Source organism: Lutjanus erythropterus, chromosome 2 (assembly GCF_056507025.1).
Source record: "Lutjanus erythropterus isolate fLutEry1 chromosome 2, fLutEry1.hap2, whole genome shotgun sequence".
Lineage (NCBI taxonomy): Eukaryota > Metazoa > Chordata > Actinopteri > Lutjaniformes > Lutjanidae > Lutjanus > Lutjanus erythropterus.
Window position 1 is genome coordinate 4,620,501 of NC_139318.1, and position 24,765 is coordinate 4,645,265.

The 24,765-nt window shown below is 38.1% G+C and overlaps 1 protein-coding gene across 1 annotated transcript in view; it reads left to right on the top strand.

Annotated features, from left to right (window-relative positions):
* LOC146331061 (copine-9-like) overlaps positions 1-24,765 on the top strand; it is a 295,949-nt gene that overhangs the window by 21,262 nt on the left and 249,922 nt on the right. Inside the window, exon 2 of the mRNA XM_084726649.1 lies at positions 10,310-10,350. Within this exon, the coding sequence (XP_084582775.1) occupies positions 10,310-10,350 (41 nt within the window). The remainder of the gene's footprint in view (positions 1-10,309; positions 10,351-24,765) is intronic.

Genomic DNA, 24,765 nt, shown 5'->3' on the forward strand with positions numbered 1-24,765 from the left:
ACAGTTATCCCAAACTGAATGACACTGGATTAAATCATAGAAGACAGCAAGAGAATAAAACAAGAAAAACAACCAACTGAGCTACCAGGCCACCCTTTCATTTCACATTTTAACACAGAGAGGGGTATGACATGTAGCAAAGCTGGAATCAAACCAGACATTACATTATGGTGTGTGTCTGAATCACTGGCATGAGTAACAAAAAGAATCACTGGTTCTAGAGTCTCATTTGTGAATATATTCTGGTTTTCTTAGTTCTTTAAGATAGTAAACTGAATATCTTTGGGTTTTGGTGGTCAGACAAAACAAGATGTTTGAAGACGCTGTGATGGGATCAAGGTGATTTTGATAATCACTTCCCTTCCAACTGCACCATTAACAAGACCAGAGACCCTCACTGACTCTGACGCATATCTTTTTCTTTGGATAACTATCTTGCACTTTTGTAGAGTCCTGTAATGAATACTGAGAACTTCTGGACATTCCCTGGTGAATACTCTCCACATTCCTGCTCAAAACTGTACAGCTCTTTCATTTAAATAACATATTTTACATATTTTTACAATATTTCTCCATCAATCTATTTTCTTTTTCATTCTTCTTCATTTGCTGTACTTGCTCTTTATTTTTCTTTATATTTTTCTATTTATTATGTTTATTGTTTCGCACCAAAACACAAATTTCTAATATGTGAAAGCCTACTGGACAATAAACCTGATTCTGATGCTGCTTGGCATTTAAGCAGTTTATTGACTAAATGAGAAAGTAATCTGTAGATTAATTGAAAATGAAAATAATCTCATTTTACATTTCCAGTAATGCTTTGGGGAGATGTAAATACACATCGGACTGGCAATATGTCATCCAGCTGAGTTGGCAAAGCCACGTCCCCTGAGAGATAGGAAAATGCCAAAAATCTGCTGTGTAGCAGGTTGTAAAACAAATAAAGAAACAAATCCATCACAGTGCCTGGTTCCCCATCCTTCACTGGGAGGAAAAGATCTCAAAAGGAGAGCAGAGAGAACGTCTGAGCCTCCAGAGGATGCTAATTGTTACCACTGAAAGAGGGCTAATGTTAGCTTGAGTGGGAGGCTGCTGGAGCTCAGTCATATTTACAGCACCACATTAACCTTAATTTATTAAGATATAGCAAATGTTCAGGTTCAGGCAAGGTCACAGAATAATTCTTAAACATGTCTATGAAACAAAGTTTGTTTAACTTAAAAAATGTGAAAGGCTGTATTCAGAGCCAGTGTTTGGTTTGTCCATTCTTGGCTACTGTCGAAACATGGTGGTCCAACATGGTGGAATCCATGGACTCCATCCATACACTAATGAAAAAATATTTCTGAATATTATATTCCAATGTCTGCCATATTTGTAAATGTTACACACTGGAGCATTAAGACTATGCTGAATTAGCTATTAGCTGCTTGTGTTTATAATGTATGCATGGATGTACAGAAAACTAACATTGGATTACTTTGATACTGAAGACAACTAAAAAACCTGATAATTCTCAGGCAGGTTTTAGAGTCATAATATCCTCAGAATGATATCAGCAGCAGTTTTAACTCACACTGTATCTAAGAATATCTAACCTCTCTTTGTGCTCATATTTGACTTAGATATGACTCATATGGGAGACGAAGCACAATGATTGACACAAATTGCAGCAATCAGGCGCTAAGTGTTATAAAGTAGCTTAATCACCCCCAGGAGCTGTGTGTCACAGCCGCTGCTGCAGCTCCAACCATGCTAATAAATTGGCCAAATCAGCGGCCAGTACAATACCTGGTTTCCTGTTGTTTCTACAACACCAGCAGGCACTGAAGCAGGAGACATCTGTCTCCAGCAGTTCAAGATTTAAAGACAAAGTTTTTTCATATATTTATGGATTCTGGATTTTTCAGTGAGGATGAAGGTGTAGATGTAGAGCTGCAATGATTAGTTGATTATTAATTGACTATTAAATTAATCACCAACTATTATGATCATCTATTAGAGCTGCAACTGACAACTATTTTCATAATCGATTAATCTGTCAATTATTTTTTTCGGGTAATTGTTTAGTTGTCTGGTCTATAAAATGTCTGAAAATGGTAAAATCGTAATAAGTGTCTCCCAGAGGCCAAGATGACATCCAGATGTCTTGTTTTGCTCCCAACCCAAAGAGAGGAGTAAAGCAAGCAGAAAATATTCACATTTAAGAAGCTGAAATCAGAGAACTTTGGCTGTTTTTTCTTAAATTATTCAAACCAGTTAACTGATTACCAGAATAGTTGGTAGTCGATTTAATAATGGATTATAATTGATTAATTGTTGCAGCTCTATAATTGATAAATCATTTTGAATAATTTTCTTTTTAGAAAAAATATCTAAATATCCTTATATCAGCTTCTGAAACATGAATATTTTCTGGTTTCTTTACTCTTCTCAGACAGTAAACTGAATATTTTTGTGCTGTGGGCAAAACAAGACATTTGATCAACACAAATCAACATTTTTCACCATTAATGACATTTTATTTACCAAATAACTTATTGATTTTATCTAGAAAATTGATAATGACCATAATCAGTAGTTGTATTTCTAATTAAAGTATTTTGAAAAGGTTTAATGAGGTAAATGAACTGAGTGTAAGATCATAGAGTGTTTTTTAGCGTGAAGTTTTTAGTGATTTTTAGTGGATGTCAGTGGAGACATTGTGGTGCTCTGAAGGCATTTGAGAGCTGCATTGCGAGTGTGCTGGCTGCGCTGTGGCCACCTGCCACACACTGATGCTAAAAAGTGACATTGTGGTGCTTTCAGAGTGAAATGCCAGGTAGGTCAGTGAGCACAGGGAGCCAGGACTTCTCAGTGGGAGAATGTCAATCTCAGCAGGGGACGGCTCTGATTGGATACCCAACTTCCCCCATCATGTCCTGAAGGTCTCGAGCATGAGGCCACATTACAAGCAAAATCCTTTGTCACCTAAATGAGCTTAATCTTCGAAGACGAAGCAGATTCTCTGCTCTTGGAGCAAAAGTGCAGCACCAAACAAAACCCTTTAGAGTTTTCCGTGACAGGCAGCAGTTCTAGTTGTATGCATATCTGATTATTTTGGGATTTCTGCAGAAGAGCAGCATTTTCTCTCTGGTGGTTCATTGCCCCTTGTTTGTCATAGACGTGGGAGTTGTCGCCTTATCAGAATGGATCCCCTGCTAACAAGCAACCCCTAATAAATCCCTCAATACACGTTCACCCAAGGAGAAGAAGTGCAAGACAACTTAGTGGGAAAATGTTGAAAAATACTTCAAGAAAAAACAGAAATTTGAGCTTCATCATTGTGCTATTGATGTTTTAAATACTTTAATACCAGTTGTTTGTAATGTTAGAGATTTATTCATCAAATACATGCCACTGGTGTCAGCTTGATCACCAGTGTATCGCTGGTATTTCAAATTTCCAATATTTATTTCAGTATGCCAACTCACCAGCCGGCTTCAGCATATTGTGGAACACACATCATGGAAGATGTGTCTGTGCTCGTAAATAAAAGCGACATTGCGACATGTGAAAGGGTGATGTGATTAAGCATCGAAAAAGAAAACAGACTTGGCAGCATATCCCTGAGGAAATGTCTCCAGTTCCCTGCAGATATACCGTGTGTAGCAGTCTGAGACTCAGAAGAACACACACTCACATCTTTAAGGCTATTTATAACAGCAATATGGCACCAATAAACAGCCACATGATTCTTATGTGGAGTAAACAATTTGATAACATAAAGATGTAGATAAATTAATATTTACGTATGTGGCTTTACCAGTAATTACCTGATAATGCAATAAACAGGCAGAAAAATATACCCAATATAGTACAAACAAATGCATCTTTTTATATGCCATCCTGTAAGTCAGCACAAATTCACATGGCAGATATCCAAAGGGAGTTCTGCACTGGGGTTTTAATAAATAAAGAGAAAGCTCAGTTGTGAATGAAGACAAATCATATGCAAGTGTTCTATGCAAGTATTCAACATGTGTTTTTTTAAATCAGCACAACTTGATCTTGTTGAATCATGAAGTTAATGTGTTGGTTAAACCAGTTAAAAGCCAAGCTGATGATTGATTGTTTGGTGTTTGATAGTTTTTTAATCCACTGACATTGCATAACATCATCAACCTGCAGAGCTGGAGAGCTGCCACAAACCCACTGCTTTATATATATGCATGTGTGAGTTCCAGGCACAATGTATTTTTTATGCCTTTATTAAAGAAACAGTTCACCCCAAAATTAAAATTATTATTGGGTGTGAGTTGCAGAGTTGTGGAGGTATCTGCCACAGAGATGTCTGCCTTCTCTCCAGTGTAATGGGACTAAATGGCACTTGGCTTGTGGTGCTCAAAACACTAAAAGATACATTTACAAACTCGATACAAATGACTCTTTCCAGAAATCATGACCTGGTAGTGTTGTTTAGCTGGCACTGGAGAACGGTCTGGCTCCATGCATACACATACTGGTGTAGGGGAAAAAAATGCCCTTCCATGACTGCATTTCTTTAAACCAGTCACAGACGTCTTGGGTGTTACCAAGCTCAGGTTGCTGCAAAATAATGTTTTGGTGGAACATTTACATGTCTGGAGTTGAGCTCTGGTATTAAAATGACTACATCCCAGCAAAAGAAAAGGCAGCAGCTATTAGCTGCTTTATGTTCGTACCATTAGCCCCCAGGTACTAATTGGCCGTTTTCAGTGTATTGCTTGCAGCTTGTAGGTTGTTTTTGTTTCCTGGGGACTGGAAATACAAATAGTGGACACCGTGATGCTGCTTGAAGCAAGCGACCAATGACTGGACTCAAAGCAGCAGTATGCATCTGGTGAGTCAGACTAATGACCTGGTCCACACACCTTGTTGAGAGCAGTTTCATGTAGTAACTATTTGGTACAGTTTGTAGAAAGGCTTGTTACAGGTAACTGGACTTGCCTCTTGGATGAGAGACAACATGTCTTCAAGAACTCTACCAAGTCCAGTTGCCTATGACAACCCTTTCTATGAATGCCATGACCTGGATGACTGAGAATCTACACAAACATAGTTGGTACAGCCTTGATGCTTCTTAGATAGCAGCATGATGCTCCTCCACTGTAAAATAGTGCACCTTCTCATGGAGAAATCTTCTTCCATCAATGTATCAATTTTCTAAGATGAATGAATATCTATACTTGGTATTTAGAATTTAAAGTATTGTTTTTAACAAAGTTAAACAATAATTAATTTAGAAGCAAGCCAAAAAAACTATAAGTCCCATGAAATTGTTTGCTTAGGGTTACTGTATTCCATTGTTACCATATTCACCTCTTTCTGTTCTTTTGGGATGATGTTTTTCAAAGAAGTTCGAAGGTGTTGTTGTTGCAGCCGTGTCTAGACTGTGGAGATTGACAAGTCTATTCTCATAGTTCACCACTCATCTGTCAAGCCAGTGGTATAGCCGGTGACTGTCTAGGGCTAGTGGGAAATGGTGTTTATTAAAGGCAGCAGAAATATTGAATGAGCAACAATATTAAATTTCTTTTTAATAGTCAACCATCCCCAGACAAATGACCACATGACACACTGTTGAACAAATTTATGTTGGCCAACTTTGTGTCATGTATGAAATTATGTGTTGTTACATTCAGTGTGATTTTGACTGACGTTTTCTACACTCCAAGAAATAAGGGTTCCAAAAGCGTTCTTCCTGAAGGGTGGAGGTTCTACCCAGACCCAATTCTTGAAATACTCTTTCACCAAGGGTTCTTTGGATTATAATATAAAAGGGCTGTCAGTAGGATCTCCTGGGTTGGTTCTAGATAAAACCCATAGAATATAAAAAGGTTTTCAGTAGAACCCTCTGAGTGGTTTCTAGATAAAACCCTTGGAATATAAAAATGGTTTGGTAGAACCCCCTGCTTGGGATATAAAAAGGTTCTCTGTGAAACCCCCTGAGTAGGTTTTAGATAAAACTCTTGGAATATAAACAGGTTCTTGGTTGAACCCTAAGAGGGGTTTCTAGATATAACCCTCAGAATATAAAAAGGTTTGTGTTCGATTCTCCTGGGTGGGTTCTTGTTAGCACCTCAAAAGTATAAAGGTTCTGTCTAGAACCAGCAGAGATGCTTCTGGGTGGAAATTACATCATAGAAGGATTCTCAGCTACATCAAGGGCTGGGGGCGGGACTATCAGGAACTGCCAAAAGGAAAAGTTCCAAATTGTGGAGATTTTGTGCCAGGCTAAAAGCTGATAATACATCACTTTATTAAGTTTGAACATTTTTTTCAGGGCCAAAGAGTAAGAAAATTTGCTGCAACATGTTTTGGAGATGTGAGGGGCTGCAGGCTGGTATTACATTGTATTTGGCTGTTTGAAGAAGTACTCATCCTTAACTAAAGTATCTGATATGTTAAATGCATTTAATAAATAAAGTACATACACCGGTTGAGACAGACTTGTCTCTTGCTTGAGTCCACTTCCGTGTGATCAGTTTGCTGTGATGGCAGATGGAATCCTTCATTTAGTAGGTAGTAGTAGTGGTGAGTAGTAGTTAAGAAGTAGTTTGAAGTTCTTGGGGTTCTTTTTCTTCCCTTTTATCACAAGTGGCAATCAGTGTTATGGCACGTTACGACCACCTACTGTGTTGGAGTGTGAACTGCTTGAGGTTAGTGTTGCTGGGAAACCAGGGGCGTGTGCAGTTACGTAATTACTTGGCTCTCTAGCTTGTGGAAAAGCAAACTGGTTCTTAGATGGTTCTCAGGTTCAACCAACTCTGAACTTGCACTAGCACCAGAACCGAACTAGCACTAGGTTCTCGTTGGTCGAGAAGGGGTATTGCGGCTGGTTCAATGTGTAACCCTTTGTGTTGGGTTCTGCATAGGGACTGATAATGTAATTACGCTATGATTTGCGCTATTAGAGGGAATGATAATTTCTACATGTTGGAAAGAAATTACCATCTTATTGCAGATTGAGAGGAACATGTAGATTCTCGGGCTGTCCTCTGTGGGGCTGCGCGATTTGGCTCAAAAGTCCTATTGTGATTATTTTCAATGAATTTGAGATATGCAGTATGATTTGTGGAAATGATCAGTTTGCATTGCAATTTTCTTGTTCACTGAAAAAAAAACAAAATTAAATCATGATGATGTGATATTTATTGAGGTCTCTACCAAAACAAACATGATTTTTAGGCCAGGTCATTTATGCAGTACCTCATTATAATGCTGTTTCCTCAAAAAGGGTTCTCCAGTGGGGACAAGCTAAAGAGCCCTTTATGGTTCTAGTTAGCACCTTTATTTCAGTGTACTTGTAGGACCTGAAAGTTCTAGTTTGATTTCTCTCTCACTCTGTGCTGTGCAGAAGGTGAAAATAGTCCGCCCTGTAGGATAAAAGCATTTATTTACGTGGGGGGAGCCCATATGGCTTCTACACTTGTGTGTTTTAGCACTACAAACTGTCACACTGTACAGTATTAGCAGGGGAGGGTGTAGTGAGGCCCACGCATGAATATGAACACGTATGTCGACACGAACAGACCAGCGTGAACATGTGAGGATGCACACTGTGCCGCTCCCCGCAGTCGCTCTGACTCGCTGCTCGTCACCCTGACAGCTACAAGACCTCTGGAGAGGAGCGTTTCCATCTGTCAGTGACTGTTCCTCAGTGCTGTATCGAACACTGTTTGTTATCGCGGTCGATTCTCATGACACTAATGTGTCAAGTTGTTAGGAGGAAATTAGGTCGTAATCCTGGCAATGATTTGATGTCTGTGTGTTATGATGCTCTTTGTGTTTGTGTGTTTATGATTCATTTCCCTTGCTGCAGTTACAAAATGAGGAAACATGAAATCCTCTTATGTGTCAGCTTTAATATTATTGACCAGGGGATGAGAGTTTGCACCTTAACTCGTTCCTCTCCAGTTATTCTTTGTGTTGGTTGAGCTGACTGGAGGAATTCCAATGACACAAACAGAAACACATTCAGATTGTGCCCACACTACACTAATTACACACAGCACTGGCTGACTGACTGTGTTTTATTGCTCAGAGGGAGGAAATGAAGCTGTTCTTACAGGCTGGAGGACGAGCTGCGTGGCTTCAAGCTTCTTTTTAGTTACAAAGCTGTTGGCTGCCATCCTTTGACAAATAAATTATGTAAGGTAGTCAACCGCAAGAGACAAATAATTGTTTGTTCTCCTTTGAATTGTGTAATGAATTATACATATGTTTTCCAATTTAAAAGATAATTTTGCAAGGCAAGAAAGTTTGTTGTTACTTTGTCTTAAGTAACACTGTAAAAATATGTAATTGGAAAAAAGATTGCGCAGCAGATCATATCACTGTTTTGAGTCATGGATCGGGTCATATTTTTGGATCAGTGAAAAACAAAACAAAAATGGGATTAGGATTAAATTATTTTAAAAATACACTTTGATCCATCTCTGTCTGTAGTTGTAACCATAGTGATGCAATGGTAAGTACAGGAATGACAATGATAATAATAATAATAATAATAACAATAATAATGATAATAATAATAATAATAATAATAATAATAATAATAATAATAATAACAATTATAAACTATATAATAAAATTACACTGCAGTAATAATACTGTACAGTATACTTTGAATACTATACTCTATTGTATTATGCTGTACTGTACAATAGTACATATAATAGATAATTAAACACTGTACAGTGTAATACAGTATAACACTCTGTATTCTTGCTCAATGCTCCACCCACAGCACATTCTGAAGTCATGAGTAATAGCCTGTCAACCCTGAAGGCTGTGACTCAGACAGACAGGGACACAGACCTGGTCCGGTAAGCTGAGCAGAGCTGTGTGTAGAAGTTAAGGTAGCAGATGTCGACAAAGATAGAATAAACATCACAATTTTATGATCTGTTTTTATGATAACAGCATTCCCAGTTTCCCAGATACACCACTGAAAATGCCCGACGACATGGCCAGGGATTCACTTGATAAAGCGATGTGACGGCTTTTAAATCAGTCACTCGTCCTTTTTTTTTGTTTTTTTTTACTCTGCTGCCACACAGAGATAACCTGATACTCCAGATGGTTTGTTACACAGAACCATCTCCGAAGTTGTCCTTAGAAACTGTTTGGAAAAGGGCAAGCACTTTCAAAAAACACTTGGCAGGTGATGGGATTAACCATCTGTATTATGTTTAACACAGTCTAACTTCAACCAATCAGATCTGTGCTTTCATGGATGCTTCTGGCTGTCATCACACCTAAAACCACGCCCATAGCTGCCAGTAGTCCCTCTTAGGACGGTGATGAGCTGCACCACTTTTGGTGCTGACAAAAATGGATAACTTGAAGCCCAACAAGATGGATTCTCACGTGATCTTGTGATCTTATGAATCCAGTTGTTTTGTATGGTAAACACAGAGATGCGTCATAAAGTAAAAGCGCAACTCTGCATTGAGACTCCGGGAATTATTACTTTAAAAAGTAACAGCAACAGTAAAACTGTGTTTCACACTAGAAGCATGGTGGTTTCATTTAGTCCATGGATCACATGCTTCCGAACCAAAGGGGGTGATTAGTACAGACCATGAACCAATGATGATCTGTTCCACCTCTACTACACACCCAGAAGATATATAAGTGATGTCATTACCCTGTACAGTTGGTCTTGCATGCTACCTATTACAGAAGTGATTAACTCTCCTTTTACAAATCTGCAGCTGTCAACATGGCCAAACTTGTACAGTAGTGATTTTTTTGGCTACCTCTTCTCCCATTCTGGAATAACAAGGTTAAATGTGTCAAGGTGACAGTCAAGTTGTGTTGGTGATGTATTTTAACTATACTATTTTTGTGCTTTATGTATTAAAACTAAATGTTTTGTGGTGACATAAATGGTTAAACACCATATGTGTAATTCAAAGCGCAATTCAAATGGGATCAAAGAAATATTTCTATCTGTTAACTTTTCTGTGCTGTTGACTGCTGTATATATTTTTAGCTGCAACCAATGCTACTGTCATGTTGTGTTTAAGTGAATTCATGGATCAGTCTCCTGACTGCGTTACAATCATTTTTACATGACTGAAACTGTTTATTAATGGAACACATCTCTTGATTTTGAGACCTAATTTTATATACTTCGAGATTTTTTTTTCTGTGGTGTGACAAACACTCACTTTACATGAACTTTAAATATAACTGTATCCAAAAAATAAACAGATCTCAGCCTCACAGACAAAATACTCTCTTTTAATCTCTAACAATCTCTTTCCTTTCTTTGCAGAAACCTGTTAGACATGGACACCTTCTCCAAGTCAGATCCAGGTAACTGCTGCCATCCTCTCATTCATTCTACTAATCAAATTCAACGTCCATGTTTGTAATTTCAGCTCTGAAGTGATTTCACATCCCCGATGCCACTTACACAGTGCTCAAGCTGAATGTGTTCAATTTCATGCGGCGATTATTAAATCACCACTTCATTCACGCACCTTATCAGCGCACAGCAAGCATCAGCGAGCAGTAACACAGCGAGTGTCTCCCAGAGCGTTTACACACACAATACAGAAACCCAGTGAATGAAAAGCTGCGTCCCAGGGGTCAACTGGCAGCCTTTTATCAAGTCTAGTCCCAATTAGGGCAAAAACATCGGTGGAGGATTATTGACACTTAATGACTGTTGGTCTCACACACACACACACACACACACACACAGACATGTTTAAAGAGGTCATTTTTGGAGACTAATCTCAGAATTGGGCTGGATTTCCAAGCATTTCCAAGTTTGTAGTTTGATGTTCAGTTTTAATGTCTGATTAATTGCCCAAACAATTAGTGATGTGGTGATGTTTGGGTTAGTTTAGTTTATTTGATTTATAAAAAGATAGTGTGCAGTGACTCTGATCATTTAAAAGACATGAAAACATGGTTGCACCAGATTTGGTGAGATGGTAATTTCCATCTGTAGTCCTACAGACGGTCTGATTTCTTGTTTGATTGTTCTAATATTATTGGAGCAGTGTTTTATATCCTGTGGCTGGTGCTGTGCTGTGACAGAACTAAAACGAGTCCTCCAAGTTAAAAAAGCAATGTTATTTGCTTACCTCCTCTAATTTTTACAGGATTTTGAAACCTAATTTCAAATACTTAGTGAATTTTTTGTAATCATGCAAATTTAGCTCGGTGATTAATAACACACATTTATTGTTGCTTTTGCATTTATTGAACTTTAAGCTTTTTGCATGTCATTTTGTGTTTAGTCCAGGGCATTTTTTCTACATTTATAACATGGTGACAATTGTCAGGTTTCTTTTGTCGCCATAGTTAAGTGATCTTCGTTGTTATGCTGATCTTTGTGGCGGTCAGTGTTGTGAAATTGTCATTGTTTGGTTAGGTTTAGGTAACAAAACTACTTAGTTGGGTGTAGGATAAGATTCCCCAAACCCAAACCATGGGGTATGCTAGTAAGGTTACATATGTAACAGAAGTACATCACGTTTGTGATGTAAGTACATTAAGTTAACATATGTACTAAAGTTACATTAAGGATAGATTTACCTTTGGTTTTATATGGGACACAAACTACAGTCTTCTGGGTGAAAGTCCTGTGTTTGTTTGATCCGTCCATCCAGCCCACCTCCTCCATATGCATACTTTATCCCTTTATATTACATCGCCTCACATTTTTTCCTCTGTGACATTTCTGTACAGACAAAATGACATGAAATGTCATGTGAAAAGCAAAAATGGTGTTTTGATAACATGCAAATCACTTTAGATTTTAACCTGAGATGATGTAAGGCACATCAAATAGTTTTTCTAGACTGGGGAAGTGTTGCAAATATTGCACAGTTTTATAGGTGTTATTTTTTAGTTGCAGTGCTGCACTGGGGCATTGAGATAATCCTTGTGAGGATCATTGCAAACATAGCATGAGACATAGCTGACAAGTTGCCCCAACATTAGATCCCATGCGATTATTTTGACTGATATTGCAGTTGTGATATTGATTTATTTATTGTTATGAATATTGCACCCTCTGTGATTTGAAAATTAAAGAAAGCCATATTGCGATGTCAGTAAAATGTAGATTAATAGTGCAGCCCTAGTGGACAGTTACAATACCTAATACAAGGGGCTCTGTGTGAACTTAAAAAACACCAAAATTTTCCTTTAACACATCAATGATTCAGTCAGACTTGGATGGGCTGAATATTCAAAAAACATTCATTTGTAAATGTTGCATAGACATGCAACTACAAACACAGTTCTTAAAGGCACTGCTCCAAGTGTGTGTGTGCATGCGTGCGTGCGTGCGTGCGTGTGTGTGTGTGTGTGTGTGTGCGCACGCGCACATGATATACAGTATTCTGCGTTTTGGTGCTTATAGTGCTCTATTTGCCTGAGGTTTACCGTGTGTGTGTGTGTGTGTGTGTGTGTGTGTGTGTGTTTGTCATCAGTTTTGTTCAGATGTTTGATAGTGAGTGTGTGTGTGTCTGTGTGTGTAAATAGTGTGTGTGTGTGAGTGTGTGTGTGTGTGTGTGTGTGTGTGTGTGTGTGTGTGTGTGTGTGTGTAAGTGCTGTTGGGTGGTGTATTCCAGTGTGACTGTGTTTCTGTGTAGCTCAGATGAAGGAGCCTCAGATCTCAGTGTCAAAGCACACACAGCACTATCACCAAAAGAAAAGAAATTCTCTTTGAACATTCGTCGTTCACTACAACCCGACAAAACCCGGCTGAGACTGTGCTGTTTTCTGCTCCGCACAACAAAAAGTCAAGTCAAAACAAATCGAGTGTGAAGCAGGAGCTCTAATGTCAAATCCCCCTCAGGTAGAGGTGCTCTGTGGATTGTAGGCCATTGTGTAACAGTCACATTTGCAGAGGGGAACTTGTTTGATAGCTTTCTGGCACCAGAGCCTTCTTTATGTAGAGAATAAGCTGTGACACAAGGCTCTGTGAGAGTTCAGGACAATGGATGGAGAGATGAGAGTGACTGAATGACACTTTTAGTCGTGTGAGGGAGCAGGGAAGCAGAGTGAGTCTGGGAAATGTAGTGTAGTGTAGTGTAGTGTAGTCTCTAATGCAAGTAACAATGAATCTGTTATTCAGTCATAATCCAATCCTGAAAAACAGACAGATAAATCACATTAAAATAATGATAATATTTTAAAATTTGTCTAATTTCCACCCTATTTAATAAACTCAACTTAATTTAATCACTAATCACTGTTAACCCTTCACTGAACTGAAAAATCAGTTCTTTGACTTGAAATCCAACTGGTTATGACATTATAACGAGTTAAGTCATCACTGGAGTCACATGCAGATAAGATGAATACTGACAATGTATTTTTGCATCAGTGTGGAGCAAAAAAACCCAAAACTTTCCATTGTTTTTCTGCCAACTGAAATGAGTTACAGACAGTCTGTAACATTATTTTTAGCCATTTCTGACTCATACGTGGCTGATAAAGTGAACAGAAAGTACAAAATGGTAGAACAACACCATTTGTTGACACATGGTGTAAAGTTAACAGCAGCGGTGCAGACATCCCTTTTCACACAGGGGTGATGAAGAAACTTCTAGAAGATAAATTTAAAGTGACTTCTACTGATAGAAACGTGTTGATAATCCTCATAAATCCTGTTTTGTTGCTGACACAAAGTAAAGAGGACGATGCTGCTGCTGCAGGAGGAGGACAGGTCGCTCGGTGCTTCACTTTCAGCACTCTGGAGGAGCAGTTTGTCCCGCTGAAATAAGTCATGTCCAGTTTGTAGCGCTTAAGAGCCAAACTGTTGCATCTCTGTCTCAAATACTCTCACACTTTAGATGATCATGGCAGCTGCTGTCTGCAGCTTGTTCTCCAGGTGAATCAATGTTCTGACAAGGCACAGCACTTCATAATGATGCTTTGAAGCACGATATACAAATCTTTGTATTTTTGAAATCAATGATGTCGATTACATCAACGGATTGCGCCAGCCCCATATATATATATATATATATATATATATATATATATATATATATATATATATATATATATACTTTTTAGTAGTTATAAAATGTTAAGTCAAAGTCGAATCACGTCATTTTTATTTGTATAGCCCAGGGGTCAGCAACCTGTGGTTCTGGGGCCTCATTTTGCTCCTTTGCCACTCTCCAGTGGCTCTCTGTGGCTTTGACAAAAAATAATATGGAAATGAATTACCATTCTTATTTAAACGTTTTAATTTTCATTTATCATTGTTATAGGTCTGGTGTGATTCTTACATTCTCCAATAGTAAAAAATGTGTTGCATATACATAGAACAATAACAATGTTTCAATATTTTGTCAGCTATAGCCTACATCTATGACTTAGTAACCTTTTTCTAAATTTTGCCAGTGGCTAGTCTTGAGTCTTGCTAGGCTCGCTATGGAGGCCAAATTTAAAAAAACAGGTCTCAGAGGGAAAAAAAAATCAGCAGTTGTGGCTCCAGACAGATTTATTCCCTTTTTGTTTGGCCAAAAATGACTAATGACTAAAAGTTCCAGACCCCTGATACAGCCCAATATAACAAATAACAAATTTTCCCCACAGGCTTCACAGTTTGTACAGAATATCCTCCATATATATTGAGCATGTTTACTCTGTCATTAGGCCCTTGAGTTAATTCTGATTAGAGCTGCAACAATTAATCAATTATTACTCAACTATTAATTTACAGCTATTTTGATAATTCATTAATTAATCATTATAAGCCATTTTTAAAGAAAAAATGTCCAAATTCTCTGATTTCAGCTTCTTATATTTTCTGGTTTCTTTACTCCTCTCTGACACTAAACTGAATATCTTTTGGCTGTTGTCAAAACAAGACATTTGAAGACATTATTTTTCTGACTTTTTATGGACCAAAGAACCAGTTGAGAAAATAACTGACAGATTAGTTGATAATGAAAATAAATGTTGTTTTATTTGTGTATTTGGTAGGGACAGTGCACAGCTCCTTAGCTGTACCAGAGTTAGCTATAGGCTAATTTTCATGTGTAGTCCCTGGACAGGAGACAGAGAATAACTTCTCTGCTAAATGAACCCTACACCTACACTAGTTCTAGCACTAATTCTGATATATCAAGGCTGCGATATAGTAAAAAAAAGTCATATTGTAATTATTTTTGACTGAAATGGGTTTGTACCAAATTGTTTTCTTACATCCGGAGAGAATATTTGTAGGTCAGGACATCTCTGGAGCTCTATAGTGCTTCATTATAATCCTTTTGTTTTGTCACACATTTTCCTTCTTGAAAAAACTGCAGGACTCTGTGACTTTGATGTTGCACGAGTTCATGTTGCATTTTCGATAATATTGGGATTAATTGTGCATTTCTAATATGCATCAACTCCCTAAAAAACTGTAAGCACAGTAAATATGCATGTTTATATCTACTATAATTGTTTTTAATTGCATTATGAGTTGATGATTAATTTAGAATATCTGTATCATCATGCAGCAGCAATACAACTTTTTTCAAGATTTAGTATTCAGTATTTTCTTCTTTGCTTTATTGGATAGTAAATAGTAAAGATGCAGATAAGTTCCCAGCTGGAATCACACCAGGGAGGTTTAGTGGTTACATGGTATTCACTGTCTTCAATACAGCCTGGGCAAACGGACATGCTAGTGGCTCTGTGAGACTATTGATTGCTGATTTAATTGTGTGCCTCTGAAGAACGAGTGAAGCTGATGCTCAGTGACAGACTCATGGTCATCAAGCTGACTACTTTAACTTTGGTTATCCCAAAGAGGGCAGCAACAGCAGAGAAGAAGCATGTAGACCTGTTTCACAGCAGCCACTTTGACATGATATAAACACAGGAGTTACCAATGATGCTAATCAAAAGCCTGATCTGTACAGGTCAAACAGAGTCAGGGTGCTGCTGTCGGGCATGTTGGCTCAGTAGAAAGGCTACACTAAATGGAACTACTCCACTATTTCATGTTGATATCAATATCAGCCCTAATCTCTATAGAATGACAGTTTCTGTCAAGTTTAAATGAAGTATATTTTCCAAATGGTTGGCAAGACAAATAAGATAACATTAGTTTTAATTTGGCAAAAATATTTCCTTTGTTGAAAATTTTTGGGGGGCTCAGCGGCTCTGAGCTAAGTGCTACCATGAGCATGCTAACATGTTGACAGTGACATTGATAACATGCTCACATGCAGGTGTTTTTTTTTTTTTTTTACCAGCTTCTTTGTGTTAGCATGCTAACATTTGCTAATTAATGGCTGTCGAGGCTAATAGAAATGTCACTATGATTTTGCAAGTATTTGGTTATAAAACAAAGTGGACAGATTGGCGCTTGATTAAAAAGTCAGGTTATTGCCCAAATTCTCGTAGTTCATCATCATGGGTGTGTGTGTGTGTGTGTGTGTGTGTGTGTGTGTGTGTGTGTGTGTGTGTGTGTGTGTGTGTGTGTGTGTGTGGAGCAGGAAGAGATAGAAAATCTGCACTGCTGGAGTCCCTCAGGAGCCGTGTTACACTAAGAACCACTGATTTAAGTGGCACTAGTTATGTTTTAACAACTGCAAACTCAAAGTGCCTGAGCAGTGGACATAGCACTTCTGAAATAAAACAAACATTTAGGGCCTTGTGCTTGTTATTTGAGAGTTTTGTTTGCAGCTTGTAAAACCAACTGAGATTTGTTTGATGTAACATCTCACAAGATTTCACACTTGTGAAAACTGAGAAGTGTGCCGTTTCTGTGTGTCCTCACAGCACCTTAATCTCCCAGCCCCGTAACAAACTATCTTTGGGATAGAAGAAGCCTAATTATCTAATGTCAGTCTGTAGACTTGGATCTGCTTCATGGACGGCAGACTTTCATCGTGTTTAACAATCAGTAGTTATGATGAAACCAAAAAAACTCAAGTAAACTTTCTGATTTTGTAAAATGTTGCTTCATATTGCAAGAAAAGAGGTAAATGTCAACATGCATCACAATCTAACAGAGGGTTTTATGGAATTAAACACAGTGACAGGCAGGCAGAAAGAAGATTTTCTGCTGTGGCTATCAGGCAGGATTAAGGATATCTTATAATATGCTGATGTTCATTCATGAACTCAGCATCAGCAGCCATTAAATGAAAAATTGTGACAATTATCTGCTTTATGTCCTGCCTCTTCAGTCAGTTTTGGGATTAACATCATCTGTGGGCTTCGTTTTATAGTTATTACTTTACAGGAGTACCATCCCCAGACTAAAATGTGGAAGATTATGTATACTTATATTCTGTATTTCACCCATTCTTTAGAATTTGGATAAATCATGTCCACAAAACAACTTTATAAAGTATTAAAGGGACAGTTCGCCCCAATATCAAAAATACACATTTTTTTTCTGGCCTGCTGTGCTGTGAATCCATCTAGATTTTTTTTGGTGAGAGTTGCAGACTTTTGGAGATGTCAGCTGTAGAGATGTCTGACTTCTCTCCAATACAATGGAACTAAAAGGCACTTAGCTGGTGGTGCTCAAAGTACCTAAAATATATGACTTTTTGATTTTGGGTTGAACTGTCCCTTTAATACCAACACCCTAATTCCAGTTTTTGGTGAAAATTTATTCTTTAAGGATATGTAATATATGTGAAATATATGTAATTTTGAAAATGTTTTGGTTTGCTTTTATTTGTTTAATTTCTAAACTTGCTGTGCGCCAGAAAACAGCCTTGTCCCAGACAAGAATTCATAACTTCAAACAATTTGAAAATGTGCTTAAAGCCTTTAAAATCTCTGTCAGATCTCCATTTCATTTCCATCTGACAGAGTTGATGTATATATCTAAAAAAATAAGGAGGCTGGCCTGTTGCAAGGTTTAATAGCCAAGAGCTTGATATTTTAATAATAATAATAATAATAATAATAATAATAATAATAATAATGATAAATGTAATCAAAGGATCAGAAAGAGATTTAGCTGCAGATTTTGGACAGATATATGGCTCAGGTTTACAGTTTTGCAGGGATAGGAAGCTAACACACACACTCGTGCACACAGTCAGTTTTCAGGTCAGGGGTCCTTTATTGATACATCCCATAGATTAGTCTTTCTTCCTCACCTAGGCGGAGGTGGACAGCCATGATGGAGGGTAATGATTATGTCAGAGGTGTCCTGAACTTCAAACCCTTCCTCCCCACTGGGGGAAAGAGGGGAGCTGGGCTCGCTGCAGCCACGTGCCCCCTCAGCTCTTTCATGTCCCTGGTTAGACCCTGCTATGTGACCCCAGTGTCCGGCCACAACAGGACGGGGTCGATACATGCTGATAATGTCACACAGCATTGACAGCCACTGATAAATGACTGCACCCGGTCTCTAGGTAGATCATGGCTGATGCACTCAATAGATGGTAACAGCCTGTATTGATCCTTTACATATTGACCGATTGATAACTCACTAACTGACTATCTGTTTGAGGTCACATGATGTCTAATTGGACAAATGGACAACTGGTTTCTCATTTATAATTTAGTACTTTGACATGCTGCCCAGTCAAAACTGCATACTTTTGAGTTTTAAGTTGTTACAACAAAGTATAAGACTTTAAAGGAGACATCTGTAATATATTTACTGTAATACATCATGAAAATAACCAAATTGTGTCATCAGAGATCAAGAAAACATGTTAAGTTGAAATACTTGCTTCATTTGACATGTGACACAGTCCTTTGAAATGTCCGTTCTTGACTGGAATAACTGATTTGTATGTCAATTTGACAGTAATTAGAATTCACATCAATGCAGAATTTTTGCAGAATGAGTAAGTGTCTGTTTATGAGTCATAAGAAATCATTAATAATCCTTGTAGAAGGTGTAGCTGTTTGTAACTGTTAAATCGAGCAAAATGTTAATGGAGTTTGGCAGCAGTGAGACAGGCAGCTACTTGACTCATCACCCTGAGTGTGTATTTGGGCTTTTGTTTTCAGGATAATGGACTTAACTTTACATTGACACATAATTAACAGTCATTAACAGCTGATCAACTTGCAGTGCACTTCTTATTGTCAGTTTAAGAGGTTGTGCGCATCCTGCACCCCTATGGAGCTCCTGCAACCTTCCTGTCTCTGCCATGTCAGGGGAGGAGGGGTGGGGGGAAACAACTCACCTCAACCATAGACTGTTTATTAAACAGGATTACAAGCCATTTAATTTACAGTATATAGCTCCAATTCACTATTCAGACTGCAGTAGTTATTTTTACACATGCAGTGGCTACATATAGCTCCTTAAAGTTCATGGTGAAACATTATAAATACATATAGAAGCCATTAGCAGCAAATGCAGCCTACACTATATACAGTATCATCAGACAGACATGTAATGTGTAATGTCATGTAAATACATGTACAGATGGCCCATGAATTGTTCAGTGTTGTACCATTTACAGTGTTAATTATATGAAGCTAATTAGCATGCACTCATGATTCATGCCACTAATAATAACTTAATGTAAAGTAAATGTACAGATTAATTGTGCTTGTTTAATTATTCAGGTGAAGAAATACTTTCAGCAAAGTTAAGCTACACTAATAAATATTTTAATACATATTAATAGTGGATTGAATGACTGTGTTTAATGTGGAAGGAGTGTGTAATGACGCACAGAGAATAATAACCTGATTGCAGTTTCCCACCAAATGAGCTCTGTTTTTTAACTGGTTCTGTTTGATATTCTTGTGATCTTGGTGCTAAACAGTGAACCAGCCTGCATTTTAGTGGAACCACTGTAATCAAGGATCATCATCAACAGAGGGCATTGGGCAACACACAGTGACGTATAGAACATGACATCCCCAGTTTGGTTCCCAAAGAAAACCTGCTGTTTTTGGCTGCAGCTGGGGACCAACTTTGCAATATATTTTTGGCTCCCAACATTTTAAAATGGATTTTGGAAACCGTAACAGGGCCAGTTCAATGTTAGTGGAAAGGTCGTATTGAAAATCTTGATTCCAGCAGCAGCAGGCAGTTGTGTCCAGTAAAAAGCTCTGATGATGAACCACTGTACACCTCCTGTACAGCACCAAACAGCAGACAGATAAATGTGGTGTCTAAGTAGTGAACACAGTAGAACATTTAGCAGCTAAAGAGCCAGATGTTTGCCCCAGGAGATGCTGGCTGAAGGTATGCTGACATTAACAGCTGCTGCAGTGGGGGACTGTCAGGTTATGAAAATGGTGCACCTTATAGCTTTCAGATATTCTGTATTTTGTGTTCATTAGATGCCAGCTTTGCGTTACACATTACATATACTGCAGCGAGTGTTGAGTGCGTGTTGAGTTTTACAAATGTAATCAACTCGTTGTTTATTAGAAAGATCTGATGTCACACCACCAAGTGTTCATAACATGCAAATGTAGAATAAGTTTGGGTTTCATAAAAAAGATAAGAAAACTGCTGCATTTAAGCGAACATGTCAGACAGTCTGACCCACAGAGACATCATGTCACTATGAGAGCAGGCAACATGTAGCATCACTCTTCCCCCACACCCCACTTCTTCTACACAGTCATATTCAATCAAGACCACAGCACTCTTCATATGAAACAGAGCAGCAGATCAACTTAGTGCTTTTTAAACAGTTTTAACGTTTGTTCACAGATTTTCATTTAAGCTACAGTATAATTAACAAATGAGATTCCTACTAAGATGTTAACACCACTGTAATGTCCCCTTCTCTGTCTCACATTCACACACTGCATTAGATCGTATTGTATCATGACAGGGCTGAATTGTATTGTAATGAATCATTAGTCATTTACAAATTTCTATGTGTGAAAACACCCTTAGAACAACAATCTGAGCTTGTCCGTGGCAAAACAAGCACTTTTAGAGGATGTACTTTGACAGTTTGCAGTTACCCATGAGGATCACATTGCGGCCTGTTTCACAGCTGCAGTTGTCGCTCTTCACACTCAACCAATTTCAAAGATTTTTGTTCCCATTAGTTACTTGGACACAATAACATGGGAAAATAGGTTTCACATTGAAAAAATACTGAAGTTACCTATTACAGTAAGTCTCTTACAACCGCTACCACAGTTTCCATGCTGACCGAAAGGACATCACTCAGCCCTGATTGGTTAGGTCAAAATATCAACAAGTTCCAAGCAGACAATGGCCAACACAATGTCAGACTGAATAATGCAGTGAAAGAGCCGTTCAGTCTGGTTTTTCAGACTAGCCCTCTGTGACTTTGTATTCAAATCAACTTGAATGGCAGCCTTTCATTGGAAGTCTGTTCACTTTCTCAATTTTAATAGAGGTTACATCTAAATGTGAATGTTCCTCCCAAGAGTGCTGCATTTCATAAATCAGCTGGGACTTATTATTATCAGCTCAACACTGTGCTGCTTTTGTGTTAAAGTGGTTTTGTGTTGCAGTCTGATAATTCAGATGAGATTTCTTGAGGATGGAGTTAACAGGCAGAATCTCTGTTGCACAATAGTTCTTTCCTTCCTTTCCCTCCTTTACAAACATGGGTATAGAGGAAATGATTGGCTGTTACATACGCATCCAGCTTGCTATTGACCCAGAGGATACCCCAATGGATGACTGGGCCTGTGTTTAGAGTCTCTGGCTGAGTGCGCTGGGCTTCAGTTGGACCTTCATCTCTGTGGAAATGCCTGTGAGATTAGATTTGTGATTCCAGTTATCATCTGCTCACATCCTTCAGGCAGCCAGCGCTGACCAGGCAAAGCTCCCCGTGATGGGTTTCTCCTTGCATCGATAATCCATCACACAAATCTTTGCTTCCACACTAAAAAGGCCCAAACCACCAGCAATTGACTACTGCTTTGAAGTTTAGCACAGAAATATAGAATCTCGTCTTTTTCAGAACACTCATTCATGAGTTCTCCATAACCCAGTTTCTGCCTTAAAATCAGTGATTTTTTAAAAAGTACTAAAGTTACTTTTATCTCCTTCACTCAGCACTTGCTGGTCTTCTCTCCCAAAATTAACTGACCTTTTCAACCTTTTATGTGCCAGAAACTGCATCTAATTAAACCCTCAGAAAAAAAAAGCAGAACCGAATTCACCTCTTTGAAGTACAGAAGTAGTCACAAGGACAGTCCAGGCTTTCCTGCATTTGCATATTTAAAAGTAGAAATCATCTACCCCAAGAAACCAAAAAGAAGCTTAATGTCACATTAAAGGTGCAATGTGTAAGATATGGCTAAAATTTTGCTTTAGAGAAATTCAAAAATTGAGCTAGCATTATCAACAGAACAGTTAGGTTTCTCTTAGTGTTGTACATCTGATGTTGCATCTTTTCCAGATTTTATCCCTATAGTTCAGTCGCCAGATATAAAATGGTCCATCTTAATTGGTAAAATTGTATTGTTTAAGTTTTAGTAAACTCACCGAACTAAACCAGCTATCGTTAAGTCCCGTTAATGTTAAGTAATGCTAACATCTGCAATTATATTGGTTATATTTAGCAAACTAAAATGACACACTCATGTCACTATAAAAACACTTTTCCTGAAGCCATACTATTACGTTGTTAAAGGAGCATCATGTTTACCTTTAGGTAAAGCAAAAAAATTGAGTTAGAAAATTGGAAAAAGTTGACTTGCCTTCATTTTAAGTTGCATTAATGCAAACTGTTAAAAAATTTAATTCCACTGTGTGCTGAAGTAATTTTTTTTAAAGTTGGTCCGACAGTTCTCATTTTTCAGTGTATTTCTGTAGACAGCTCTCTCTACTGTTTTTCTTTTCGATGAGTTAAGGTGGAGCTGCAGCTGGATATGTCACCTTCTTACACACAGTTGTTTTTGTTCCACTGTGTTTTCTTCTTCCTTTGGCATTTAATGGCAGACTACAGCATTTGCAGGCGTATATGCTGTGTATGTCAGGTCAGGAAAGATCGTATCTACAGTACAGTCGGTACCTTGGGTACTGTAAAAAAATGAGAACTGTCACATTTTTACCAATTTGGCATCAACTTAGGACCGAAGTATAGGTTCTTGTGACATCCCTGTTTGGTTCATCTTTCCACTGTTCCACCACTTCTATTTTTTTTAAATAAACCCTTAAGTTACCAATTTACATGGTGATATGTTGGCCAATATTTGTTTGGAGTTAGTTTGGTAAGTTATTATATTTTATATATTGCATCTTTAAGCTGTTTTGCAAAAATCAGTGTGCTACCTTTGTATTTGTCCTTCTCCCTTTTTTCTCCAAATCTGAAATGGTCAGTCCCACCTGCACTGCAGTCCCTGTCAGCTCCCACTGTTGTCCTGTGGAGGATGGAGACAGTGATGCATGTCCTCCACACATCCAGTCTCTGTCCGCTTCTTTTCATCTGCAGGAGAGCAGCTCCACAGGTTCCACTCTTCACCCAGAAAATGACAGCATTGTAAAATGAGCTGCTAATACCCACACTCCCACTGCCTGTACATCATGTAAAGTATTTTTATGACAGTACTGGTAAAACACAAATTCATTTTGGTATATGTCTCCTGTAAACACAATATTACCTTAAACAATGAAGCTATTTTGTGTCAGTATATTAACATATTCCCATTTCCAAACAAAGTTACAGTTAATTAGGAAACGTAATTAGGAAATGAGGCTTTTGTGGCACCTGGGACAGTTGCCCACTTTCCCATCCTGCCAGAATGACGTGTGATGTTCTTTTAGGACAGTGAGGAGTGAGGGAGTAGGAAGTGAAAATGGAAAATTGTTGGGTGTAAAACAATGTCTGACCCTGTCTCCTGCCAACACTCAGCATTAGCTTCTCAGTCTGTAACTATGACAATGATGTTTTACTAACCTGAACTAAATTGTTGAAATTGCTCAAACATGATTATATTTATGGATTAAATCAGAAAATGCTTAAGGACCATTGTGTAGGATTTAGTGTAATCTAAAGCTCGTGGATTGCAAAAACGTCTTACCCTCCCCTTCCAAACAAAAAAGCCCTGTCTAAGAGCAGTTTTTCCATTCAGGGCTACCGTACTGAAGCATGGCGGCACAATATGGCAGACTCCGTGGAAAAGAACCTGTGCACTTGATCAAAGGGCTCATTCTCAGGTGACAAAAACACAAATGATTGTTATTTTCAGGTGATTGTACACTAATTGAGACATATTTAGTAATATTATTCTATTTGTGTCATTTTCTGCCTGTAAATCATACACACTGGACTGACTATGTGGTTTAACAAGGTCAGGTTGCACTGTTGCAAACAACTCCATAAACAGTGTCTTAGCTGAACAAATCAACTTAGCAAAAAAGAAACGGTAGTTACTGGATGTGATTCCAGTTGTATGTATGTAACCCTCTATTCTCCCTGCATGACCCAAAAACTAGATATTTCACCCAGCTATGTCCTGCGTCACACAGAGTGTTGTGTACCCGATACACAATGTTGTTGGCTCGGATCAGTTCATCCCCTCATCTTTTGGATAAGCTACCAAAACCAGTTGTTTATTAACTTAATCTTTGCCTTAACCCCAAGGTTAAACATACAGGAGATCTCACACCTGATTTTAACTTCAAACAGAAATGAGTTTTACATTTTCGTGTGATCGCTGATTACATATTTTACATACATATATATAGATACATATTTTACTGCTGGCACAGCTGCAACTGTGATCAGTCTTCCCTGCAGATTTTAAAATAAATTTCATTTGACTGTTAATAAATCTTCGTATTGACCATCATAACTTAAAACTGGAAATATGGACAAG